Source organism: Drosophila persimilis, unplaced genomic scaffold (assembly GCF_003286085.1).
Source record: "Drosophila persimilis strain 14011-0111.01,24,50 unplaced genomic scaffold, DperRS2 tig00000829-arrow-arrow-pilon, whole genome shotgun sequence".
Classification (NCBI taxonomy): domain Eukaryota; kingdom Metazoa; phylum Arthropoda; class Insecta; order Diptera; family Drosophilidae; genus Drosophila; species Drosophila persimilis.
In genome coordinates, this window is record NW_020825359.1 from 243,517 (window position 1) to 254,310 (window position 10,794).

The 10,794-nt window shown below is 46.6% G+C and overlaps 6 protein-coding genes across 6 annotated transcripts; 5 read left to right on the top strand and 1 right to left on the bottom strand.

Annotated features, from left to right (window-relative positions):
- Positions 1-367: 367 nt before the first annotated feature.
- On the top strand, positions 368-910 carry LOC6599963 (sarcocystatin-A). Its single transcript, XM_002025004.2, has 2 exons — positions 368-612; positions 677-910. Exons 1-2 carry the CDS (start codon positions 404-406, stop codon positions 879-881), a joined length of 414 nt encoding a protein of 137 aa, XP_002025040.1. The 5' UTR covers positions 368-403; the 3' UTR covers positions 882-910.
- Positions 911-4,321: 3,411 nt separating this feature from the next.
- On the top strand, positions 4,322-5,299 carry LOC6599964. Its single transcript, XM_002025005.2, has 2 exons — positions 4,322-4,416; positions 4,864-5,299. The coding sequence occupies exons 1-2, from the start codon at positions 4,357-4,359 to the stop codon at positions 5,296-5,298; spliced, it is 495 nt and encodes a 164-aa protein (XP_002025041.1). The 5' UTR covers positions 4,322-4,356; the 3' UTR covers position 5,299.
- A 151-nt stretch (positions 5,300-5,450) lies between these two features.
- On the top strand, positions 5,451-6,092 carry LOC6599965 (AN1-type zinc finger protein 6). Its single transcript, XM_002025006.2, has one exon. It carries the CDS (start codon positions 5,468-5,470, stop codon positions 5,954-5,956), a length of 489 nt encoding a protein of 162 aa, XP_002025042.1. The 5' UTR covers positions 5,451-5,467; the 3' UTR covers positions 5,957-6,092.
- A 453-nt stretch (positions 6,093-6,545) lies between these two features.
- Positions 6,546-7,342, top strand: LOC6599966 (pre-rRNA-processing protein esf2). Its single transcript, XM_002025007.2, has 2 exons — positions 6,546-6,881; positions 6,943-7,342. The coding sequence occupies exons 1-2, from the start codon at positions 6,569-6,571 to the stop codon at positions 7,314-7,316; spliced, it is 687 nt and encodes a 228-aa protein (XP_002025043.2). The 5' UTR covers positions 6,546-6,568; the 3' UTR covers positions 7,317-7,342.
- Positions 7,343-8,359: 1,017 nt separating this feature from the next.
- On the top strand, positions 8,360-9,221 carry LOC113566684 (RNA-binding protein pno1). The gene has a single exon (XM_026993408.1). It carries the CDS (start codon positions 8,360-8,362, stop codon positions 9,074-9,076), a length of 717 nt encoding a protein of 238 aa, XP_026849209.1. The 3' UTR covers positions 9,077-9,221.
- On the bottom strand, positions 9,196-10,617 carry LOC6599916 (syntaxin-16). The gene is made up of 3 exons (XM_002025008.2): positions 10,452-10,617; positions 10,247-10,380; positions 9,196-10,170 (listed from the first exon to the last, which is right to left on the bottom strand). The coding sequence occupies exons 1-3, from the start codon at positions 10,530-10,532 to the stop codon at positions 9,303-9,305; spliced, it is 1,083 nt and encodes a 360-aa protein (XP_002025044.1). The 5' UTR covers positions 10,533-10,617; the 3' UTR covers positions 9,196-9,302.
- Between the last annotated feature and the right edge of the window lie 177 nt (positions 10,618-10,794).

The following is a 10,794-nucleotide window of genomic DNA, read 5'->3' on the forward strand; positions in this document are numbered from 1 at the left end:
TTCAGAATCTGTAGAATTCAAGCTTCAAGCAGGTGAAACTTTACCTGAAAAAACCACATACCTACATACGGTAGGCAGTTGATTGCAAAGATCAACCATTATAATATCATCTGTATTATAATATCCAAAAATCAATAGCAAACGGATAATCCCATTTAAAAAACGCAAGTCTTTTTTGAAACGCACTGTAAAATCCATCGGATTGGTAATGAATGTATGTACGTATGAAAATATGAACGATCCAAACAAAATAAATTAAGTTCCATTATCAAATTGAAGATAGGAGCATTGAAGCATGACCCACAGATCTCTGACACACTCAATCTTGAGAGAGGATTCTGCCTATAAAGATCGACTCGTACCGCGGAGCACATATCAGTGATTGTTTTGAAAATCAAACGAAATGTTCAACGACAAGTCTCTGTTCATTTGCCTGGCACTGGCCTGTGCTCTGGTCAGTGGAAGTCCTCACGGAGATGGAGATGAAGTCCCCCCATCCATCGGTGGCTTCGGTGCACCCAAAACATTAAGTGGATCGGAGCTAGACTCCGCAAAGTCGACTCTGACTTACTCCCTGGACACACTGGCCGCTGGCGAGGGACCTAGCTACCGGTAAGGCATTTAGGGAGAATTCTACGACATGCCATCAATTGATCCTCGATGTCCTCACATTTAGAGTCTCGAAAATCATGTCGGCCACCGTGCAGGTGGTCTCCGGCTTCCTGAATTCGTACATCGTGGAGTTAGTTGAACCGAATGGCGTCACCAAAGTGTGCGAAGTGAAGATCTGGTCCAGAAACTGGTTGCCCAATGGCATTGAGATCACCTTCAACTGCCCCAACGAGCCGCTGGTGATCAAGTCCCACGATGCTCCAGTCTGAATCCAATAAAGATTTCGGTTTTCTTCGAATCGATTTTGGGGTTTTTCTAAAGGGTGTTCGAGGGGGGATCCCAAGTCCAAGAGCCCAAGAACCCTGGGCCCCAATCGATCGCAGATCATAGTCTTTTCCCATTTATTCACCAACAGCAGATAGGGCGACTCCAGTGACTCCAGGAGAGTTACAAGGCGGAATCGTTATAAATAAAGTGAGAGGTTAATATGCAGAGACCGCCGTTCTGGCTCCCGATCTCTGATCCATTTCGCTTCTGGCAATGCCCCATGCTAATTCCTTTCCCACTGATGATACAGCAGCGAATTTCCATCTTTCTGATCATGAAGCAAGCATATACTTGCAGACAGCGAATAAATATACCTAATACACTCGACAACTTGCAAATTGGCCACCGCCTGGTGGCCGCTGCCTCCATCCGCGACTGCCGTCCGTCCGCCTCGCAGCACCGGGACGGGTGACGAAGACGGCTCACGTGCATTAGAAGAGTCGTCAGGCCAAATGCAGTCTGCAAATTGGCTCAAAATTCGCCTTCCGACAGCTAATGCCAAGCACAGAGGCAGTGGCTGTGTGGCAGTGTGGCAGTGGCACCAACAACAACTTTAATTTAATGATATACAAAATAAACACACAAAAAAAACCAAAACAAAATCAACCAAAATATTATAATAAAATTCGATGTATGCAAATGGCTTGCAAAATATGCAAATGGCCACAGGAACCAAACCAAACCACATTTTATTGGCGCTTTGACGCGTTTTCGCTGCGCTCCGCTGGCAATGAGGAATTTGGCGCCATCGCGTAGCCGGTGCTCATTGCCATGTCGTCGTCCATGTCACAAAGTTGCCACAGATCCGCTGCGGCAGAACCGCATCAGATCCAAAAAAATCCGCATCCGAATCCCCACAAAAAGAAACCGCAACTAATTTTGCCAGTTGCTGCTGTCAGGTGGCGCCACTCCAGGCGTTGCACTAGCGCTTCCGCTGCGCGAGAGAGGCAAACAGACGGAGAGAGCGAGAGAGAGCGGTAGTTCGCAACCTCAGCGGAGGGGAAAATAATTACAGTCAATCGAAATGAAAGCACGTATAAGCCGTGTGGCAAATGCAGAAGCCCTCACACACGAAAAACCGAAAATAATTTTTTCGCAAAATTATAACAAAATAGGAAAACAAATAGGTGGGCGCGGGGAGGGGCTGTACGCTGTACGCTGCCAACAAGTCTCGGCAAAATGATACCCTTTTCGTTACTAAAGGCCCAATCACCTGTGGCGTCCATACTCCACCGCTTATACCCTATGTTTCGTATTCCGCATCAAAATATCTATGAAAATTTGCTGAAAACAAAAAATCTATGCCATGTTTCTGTTGTTGTTGTTGCTGTAGCTGATGTTTTTCTTTGGTTTTTGGTGTTTGCTTTTCTATCTTTTTTTAATTTTCAGAGTCAATTAAAAATTGTAAATTTTACTTATAATTTAAGGTAGGCAAAAATGCAATGCGACCAGCAAAGACGACGACAAGCGAGGAAAAAAAATTTGCAATTAAAATTTTTCGCGTCTTTGTCACGGCAGCATACGGGGCGGGGGCTGGTGGGGGTGTTGCAGCATGGCAGCCGGAAGACGGAGCAAGCGGAGGCGGAGGCAGGGGCGAAGGCGAAGGTTGGGCCCCACTTGATGGCGGCAAATTTGGCGTTGAATGAACCTCACCCCCAGCCGCACCCTGTTGCCCCCATCGCCACATGGAGGATGGGAGGGCATGGGAGAATAGTAGGCGCAGTAGGAGATCGGGTGAACTGTTTGCGTGGCCCATTGCAAGCGTAAAGATGCACCCGTGCCGACATGGAAGGGTAATTGTGTTGATTGAAGATATCTATGTACATACATAGTCATCGTAAGAGCAACAGATGCAGATGCATCTGTAGATTGCTGTGAATGGAAATGGTCTGGATAGCCGGCCCCCAAGACTCAGTCACCATTCATTTGAGTTTAATTGGTTTTCCAGTTCATATGTATCACGTATTAAGCAAGTGGAAACCTACCGAGAAGAAAGGTATACGAAGGTCAATAAGTAGAGGATCGGAACCTTATTCAAAAACTTCCTAGATGATGGAATAAAACAGCGGTGGGTGGCATACTTTCTGGATTTGGGAGCAGTCCAACAACAGAAGAAAACCCTTAAAATCGACACTCTAGTTGAGCATCAATGCGCCGCGTCATGCACACGACGTGTATATTGAGTCAAGCATCAATGTAAAGCGATGGAAACAGTTGAGAGCAAGGACGTATAAACGAAAATTTCCACAATATTTAAGGATATTTCAACCAACTAATAATAGATTTACTCTCAAGTTTCGCTACTCTGGATGATCTCACGCAAAGTGCCTCTAACTAACCTTTACCTTCGTTTGGAAGATGGAAAACTGCTCTCCTTGTGGTATGATCTGCTGGACAGACTATTCCAGTTGATCATTTGACCAGATACCATGTGTCAATAGATGATTTCTCAAATATTCTGGGTCTTACAGTAACATTTGCTCCTTACTGACTGGGGAACAGTTAAATTCCCATGGGAAATTTCCCTTTTGAAGCCTCTCTTGGGCTTTCTTCTCCCAACTGAAATCTCCGCTATTTCGAAATCTTCCCCCGTGCAGAGAGAGGGCCTACTCTCCAGGCCTGGCCCGGGGCATTGAATCAACATATTTGTGGCGGGTAAATTTCGCATTTGATTTTAATACACTTAAACGCAATCAATTTTATTGCACTCGTTGCGGTTGCCTGTCGAAGCGAATTCGATTTGATTTGCTTTTGAATGTGGGATGGCTATGCTGATGCCAATGGGGATGTGGATTCGATTTGGGTATGGATTTAGCCTTCTGCGCCATTCGCAAGGTCCCTGCCCCACCTGAGGCCGCGACCATCTATCCTCCTCCACATACGAAAGAAAAAAATCAACAAATTATATGAAAGAAAAAAGAAAATCTTGTTTACAACCAAAATGCGAGTGTGGAATGTTACGAAAATGCCGTTGCCGTTGCCGCTGCCGTTGCGTTCCATATGCACATGATCTAGGCGATCCATATAGCGATGTCTGAAGAAGACCTGAACGAACACTCGGAACGCAGATCCGCGACTTATGTGTTAACATAAAACAGATGACGAACGGCAGCTGCGACTGCCAATTTCGCTTCAAAACTTTGAGTGGAGGAGGAAGGCGAAGTGAAGTGGAGGCTTCTGCTAGCTGATTTCTATCGCACTAAGATTACTCCCACCTCTCCCCCTCCCCTCCCCCTCCCCCTCCGCCGTCGGGACAGCTCTGACATCATCAACACATGGTAATGGGAGGCGCAGATTGTATAATCTTTATAGTCCAGATAAGCTTAAATTATTGTCCAGCATCGCTATCGAGACACCGGCTCTCTACAGCTTAGTGCAGTTTTGCAACTACAGCGGAGGCGAGACCTACAGATCGCAATGGGCCAACGGTCGCTGATCTGCCTGCCGCTGCTGCTGCTGCTACTGGGGCCGCTGGGGGTGAGTAATCTCCATGACATGAAGATTAACGAATTCGAGCAACAGATTCACCCCACACCGGCGGGGTGCACAAACCGGTTGCTGGTTTATAATCCAATAATAGCTTTTCCAGGGGAATAGGAGTTTGCATAACCAATTGTACTTTTCCAATAAGTATTACCCAATAGCTTTAGGCCTTAACATTTGCGGAGCTCAGGAGAAACACTTCTGATACCCATCTTGTGTCCATAACAGCTGGAAAGATGCATATTTTTGATATAGTGGTTCCTAATTGTGTACTGTCTAGTAAGTAAGTCTAGTAAGTACTCGTACTGCACTTGTACGTAAAGTGAGGAAACTTACAAACGAACAAGAATATGCTTTATGGATCGCAATCGTTTTACCCTCCTCTGAAAAACTGAATGAAGACACATGTTCTCTTGAGTTTACCGCTAAATGCAATTACAGGTGCTGCAATCCAGAGCTATGGCCAGACCCACGCCCACCCCCCCACTGAGAGCCCCCCAGTCGCTGGCACTGCTACGGGCCCGTGACCAGTGCAGTGCGCACCTGAGTCACGCCCAGCGAATGCGCATGGATCGGATGCAGTATGAGAATCTGCCGCATGTGCAGCGATACATCCACTGTTTCTGGTCACGCCTGCAGCTGTGGCACGACGGCACCGGCTTCGATGCCCTCGGCATCGTCCACAGTTTTGGAGGACCGCGACGCCTGAATGTGGAGCAGGCACTCCCTGCCATCAATGGGTGCAATGCGAAGGCGCGAAGAGTGTCGCATGGAGTCTCGGACTGGTGCTACAGAGCCTTCGCCTGTGTGTTGAAGACACCTGTGGGCGATTGGTATCGCCGGCACATGGCCGATGTCATCAACGGAAATGCCTAGGAGACGTCCACATCGGATCGGCTGTGGGTAGCAGTAGGCTGAGCGCAGTACAGCGTAACTTGACCTTTTTTGGATAGGAGATAGCTGCCAAAATCCCGAAAAAATACACATTTATGTTGAAACAAAACAGACGATGCGTCGTCATTGAACAGCGAAGCCGTTTGAAAAAATGAAATCTTCAAAAGCACACAGCTTTCACAAGCCGAATATAGCCGCTCTTCAGAACATGGAAGGGGAGAAAGATGTAGTCACAATCAGCGATTCAACCGTACGACTGGGTCAGTCACTGGAGTCTAGCTTTTTAATGTCCCATGGTCTCTGTGTCGACAACTCGGACACGTACGAGGCGAACGAACAGCAACAAACAATTCAGGATACCCAGACAACGGAACAGAATGGCGAACCGAAGGATAACACCAAGGAGGAACAGAAGGATACAAGTAAAGAGGCGCCAGCGGTGAAGAAGAATCGCTGCCAAAAATGTGGCAAGAAATTGGGTCTGGCTGGGGCGTTCGAATGCCGTTGTGGTGGCATTTACTGCGCCGTCCATCGCTACAGTGACCGCCATGAGTGCAGCTTCGACTACCGCGAAATGGGTGCCAATCAGATCCGTCGTGACAATCCGGTTATTGTGGCCAGAAAGTTGCCAGAGATTTAGTTTCCGTACATACACATATTAATAAATAGTTTAGCTATCCAAAAATGCATCTACGATGCACAATTCAATCAGAAATAGTCTTGTGCAGTAAAATACCAACAATAAAATAGCAGCTAGTCTCCTATCATATCATTTATTTCGAGTTCTTCGCACTATTATGCGGTCTTTCCATGTGGGCCATAAGATCCATTCTATATTATATATCCTTCAAATAAAATAAATTAACAAATTAATCAAGAATATTTAATTAAAGGTTAAGACTTTTTTGAAATCATTTGAAGTATTGAAATAACAATCAAAGTCGGCTATAATATGTTATTTTCAAAAATAGCGCCCATTTTCCGCCTATCGCACAAAAGTACCGATACTTTTTTGTATCTGCCCTGTGCATCGATGACTAGGAGCAAAAGTGGGCAGATCTAACAACGTAAAACAAAAGAGAAATAGTGCAAAAATAAAAAAAGTTGTTCCACCGATAATATGTCCCACAAAAATTTCCGTTTTAATGTTTGAACCAGTCCAAAAAATTATCACCTTCACCTTATTATCATATATCGATAGATTGATATATCAATAAGTACACATCCCTAAACGGCACCACGAGAATTTAAGATGCAAAAAACTAAAACCAAAACAAAATCAAAACCAGAGCTACCAGCTCCAGCCGAATCGATGAACGTGGACAGTGATGCGGCTTCAGACGAAGAGGTCCAAGAGGAGGCAGATGCATCGGATGACGATGATGAAATGGACTTGGCCAACTTCAAAGCAAGCTCTTCCGCCACTATTCAGAAAAAGAAACGCAAGAAGGGCATTATTTACATATCGAACATACCCAGACACATGAACGTGACGCGCCTGCGCGAGATCCTGGGGGAGTGCGGTAAGATCGGACGCGTCTATCTCCAGCCAGAGAAGCAGTCAAGTGAGTGAAAGCACGTTCCTTACAAGCCACAGATTACTTATTATCTTCTTTTCGCCCATAGGTGACAGGGCCAAGAAGAACAAGCGAAAGCGCTACAACATTCACTTCACCGAGGGCTGGGTAGAGTTCGAGTCGAAGCGTGTAGCCAAGCAAATTGTACCTCTTCTGAACAACAAACAAATCTCGACGCGCAAGAGCTCCCAGTTCTACGATTCGTTGTGGAGCATGAAGTACTTGCCACGTTTCAAGTGGGTCCATCTCACCGAACGGATGAACTATGAGCAGGCGGTGCATAAGCAACGTCTGCAAACAGAGGTGTCACAGGCCCGCAAGGAGACGACGTTCTTCCAAAACAATCTCGACAAGAGCGAATACCTTAAGAAGCAGGCCAAGAAGGCGAAAAAACTAGACCAAAACCGAACTTTTTTTATGTAGAAATATACATAGTTTATGATTATCAATTACGTTTGCGCTTTCCATAAATTTATGGCACGACATGACGTCGAAATTGAGTTGAAGCTCTAACCATACAGTAACCATACAGATGTGCCAGTTCATACACCAAACATGTCGGAAACGGACGTTCTGGATTAGATCCCAGGGTCTGGCGTTCGGCTACCGCCGCTTCATCATGAGACAGCCAGCCCTTCAACGCTTTGCATGTGTTAGCACAACACATGTAATTGCGCTTTTTTTATTTTAAGAGTTTGGATTTATATTTTCTGTTGTGGTTCGTATCCCAGTTGGACAGAATTTCATCAACCATTCACTTTCAAACACTCTTTGGCGCGCACTCACATCCAGTCGATAGAATCGATGGCCGATATCGATTTTATATGCAACGCAATAAAGATGAAAACTTACATTTAACCATTCTTGTAGGAAATTGATTTAATAATCAGATATATTTTTAGTTGAGACCCTCAGGTTCTAGCTAGCTATTCAACTTGAATAGAAGTAATTCGTCAGTAAATATACGGGATATTTTGAAATTTGTGACCTTTTCGGTATATTTTTGAGGGTCACATCAGTACGCAGCGTGACCGTTTCTGGTATTTTTAATACTTTTCGGCATTTTGTGAAGTCGAAATTTAACCGACGGTATATTTACGGCATATCGGTATATAATGGCATATTTTGTCAATTTCATCAATCTATTAAATTTAATTTTCAACGGTATATAGAAATCCAATAAAAGCAAGTGTTTAGAATAAGCCAGTCAAGTAGAAAATTGATTCATCAATCGTATAAAATTATGTGGGCATGGCTAAATGTTCTATATAGATGGTAATATTTCACGGAATATCAAAGACGAGGAATATGTAAGGTAGATCTGTAATTCGTCAGTATATTTACGGTATATTTTTATAATGAGATGGTATATTTATGTATATTTTTGAGGGTCAGATCCGCACGTGGAAATTGAATTAATTCCAAAGAAAACAACGCAAATTCCAAAAACACCAGGACAAAACAGGATGGAGGTTGAAAACATTAACGTGGAAGCCTTTGTGCCGGCCAAGAAGGCACAGAAGCGCAGTGCGGTCAACACCCAGGACACGGAGATGCAGGTGGACCAAGCCACAGGCATCGAGGGTCTTGTCGCTGGGTCGACCCAAGCATCGGCCCCACCCCGCGCGAAGCGGATCAAGAGCGAGCTGAGGAAGGTGTCGGTCCCACCGCACAGGTACTCCTCGCTCAAGGAGCACTGGATGAAGATCTTCACGCCCGTGGTGGAGCACATGAAGCTGCAGATACGCTTCAACATGAAGGCTCGCCAGGTGGAGCTGCGCGTCGGCCCGGAGACGCCGGATATAGCTAATCTGCAAAAGGGTGCCGATTTCGTGAAGGCCTTCCTCTGTGGCTTCGAGGTGGACGACGCCCTGGCCCTTCTGCGTCTGGAGGATCTCTTTGTCGAGACGTTCGAGATCAAGGACGTAAAGACGCTGCGCGGTGACCACCAGTCGCGTGCCATAGGCCGTCTGGCTGGCAAGGGTGGCCGCACAAAATTCACCATCGAGAACGTGACCAAGACCCGCATTGTGCTCGCCGACAGCAAGATTCACATCTTGGGCAGCTACCAGAACATCCAGCTGGCGCGACGTGCCATCTGCAACCTGATCCTTGGCTCGCCGCCCAGCAAGGTTTATGGCAATCTGCGCTCCGTGGCATCGCGCCTCTCAGAGCGCATGTAGGACAGTTGCCTCTCTGGCTGTGATTATGGATTAAGTGCGTCTAGGTTTTCGGTGTTTTTTTTTTCATCCGCAGGAGGATCAAATGCTGCCCCATTGAAAGGAAAAACTTGCTCCTAACATTAGTAATAAATAAACATAACATGTATTTAAGCCTTTACAATGTACACACGACAATCACGACAAGGGGAGGATGCGCCTGACTGGAACTGGGAATGGAAATGGGCCCTTAGAGCTTCGTGAAGATCAGCAGAAGGAGCATAAAGAAGGTGATGGCCGCCAGGACCAGAATGATGCACATTTTACGATTCTTGCGCTGATACATCTCGGCCTTGTGCAGCTGCCTCAGACCCTCGGAGACCCGCGTCTGGGTCTGCTCCACATTGTAGTCGATGCGATCGAGCACGGTGCCCTGCTCCTGGACCATGTGGCCCAGGTCCTTGAAGATGTCATTGAGATCATTGATGGACTTGACAATTTTGGTGACCTCCTGCTCGCGATGCTCGGCCAGCTTGGAGTTCTCCTCTTGGAAGAGCAGCAGCTGTTGCTGGGTCATCCGATTTGCGGCCAGTGGCTTCTTGAAGTGATCGTCTATCTCCTGGTCGTCGTCCTCGAACAGATAGCCATTCCCATTGCCCTTGCCATTCACCGGCTGCAGGAAGTTGTCGAATGAATCGACAAAGTTAATATCCTCGCCGCCAGTGTCGCCGCCTGGCAGCCCAATTCCCATCCCCATCCCGCCCAGCTCGACATTGGTGAACTTGTCGCCGTTGTCAAAGTACTTTTGGGAGCGCTCCTCGCGTGAGTTGAGCTGCACCAGGTAGGCATTTTGGCTGCTGCGGAACTTGAAGGTCAGCTCCTGGAGCTGGAGCAGGGCACAGTGTACGGCATTGGCGGTGAGGCGCTGCTCCGTTTTGGTGCCCACGCCTAGGCTGGAGCGGACGCACTGTATGTGCCGGTGGGTGGATGTTATCAGCTTGCACACGATCTGGCTGAGCACCTCGATGTCGCATTCGTCGTCCCGCTGGTCATCGAAGGTCGGACGCAGCAGGTGGCGGGCATGCAGGGAGCCCAGTTCGTCCAGCTTTGGTTTGATTCTGTTTGAAATGGTAATGGGTGATGCTTCTGATTAGTCCATGCCAAATGGCAGTTAGGGAAGTTTTCATCACCCACTTGGACATGGTGTACTGTGCCTCCTCGAACTTGTCCAGCCAGGTGGGAGGTGTTCCATAGTCGTCCTGCATCTCGAGGCCCTCCTCCGCCTCACGCACCGAATGCTTCAGCAGGCGCTCAGCATCGCTGCCCCGCTGAAAATGTTATTTTTCAAAGATTGAGCTGGATTGACGGATGTCATTGTTATTGATTTGGGGCTCCTTACTCGGTCATCGTAGTGATTTCGATTTTTTGAGGCATTGTTACGCATGATAACAAATACCTCCGTCAGATTTCGAGACGTCATAGTGTGTAGTGTGGGGTACGGCTTAGTAATAGTCTATAGATAGCATTCTAGTGTCCTGATAACGGCAGGAAGGACCGAAAATATGCTTGCAAATTAAAAATAAAACTTTTTATAATTTCTGTAAGTGTGACCAAAAATGAAAGTGTATTGAATGAATATTCGATAACCAAAGGTAACAATATGACGGCATATCGAAATGTTCGTTTTTTTCGTCGGTATACTTGCGGTATCGTCGGACGTCGGTATATTTCTGAGGTCGGGC

Coding starts and splice junctions, on each gene's coding strand:
- LOC6599965 (XM_002025006.2), top strand. CDS start 5,468: ATGAAATCTTCAAAAGCACACAGCTTTCACAAGCCGAATATAGCCGCT.
- LOC6599916 (XM_002025008.2), bottom strand. CDS start 10,532: ATGACGTCTCGAAATCTGACGGAGGTATTTGTTATCATGCGTAACAAT. Junction 10,381..10,451: donor GAAATCACTACGATGACCGA/GTAAGGAGCCCC, acceptor TAACATTTTCAG/CGGGGCAGCGATGCTGAGCG. Junction 10,171..10,246: donor GCACAGTACACCATGTCCAA/GTGGGTGATGAA, acceptor CATTTCAAACAG/AATCAAACCAAAGCTGGACG.
- LOC6599964 (XM_002025005.2), top strand. CDS start 4,357: ATGGGCCAACGGTCGCTGATCTGCCTGCCGCTGCTGCTGCTGCTACTG. Junction 4,417..4,863: donor TGCTACTGGGGCCGCTGGGG/GTGAGTAATCTC, acceptor ATGCAATTACAG/GTGCTGCAATCCAGAGCTAT.
- LOC6599963 (XM_002025004.2), top strand. CDS start 404: ATGTTCAACGACAAGTCTCTGTTCATTTGCCTGGCACTGGCCTGTGCT. Junction 613..676: donor GGCGAGGGACCTAGCTACCG/GTAAGGCATTTA, acceptor CCTCACATTTAG/AGTCTCGAAAATCATGTCGG.
- LOC113566684 (XM_026993408.1), top strand. CDS start 8,360: ATGGAGGTTGAAAACATTAACGTGGAAGCCTTTGTGCCGGCCAAGAAG.
- LOC6599966 (XM_002025007.2), top strand. CDS start 6,569: ATGCAAAAAACTAAAACCAAAACAAAATCAAAACCAGAGCTACCAGCT. Junction 6,882..6,942: donor CCAGCCAGAGAAGCAGTCAA/GTGAGTGAAAGC, acceptor TTTCGCCCATAG/GTGACAGGGCCAAGAAGAAC.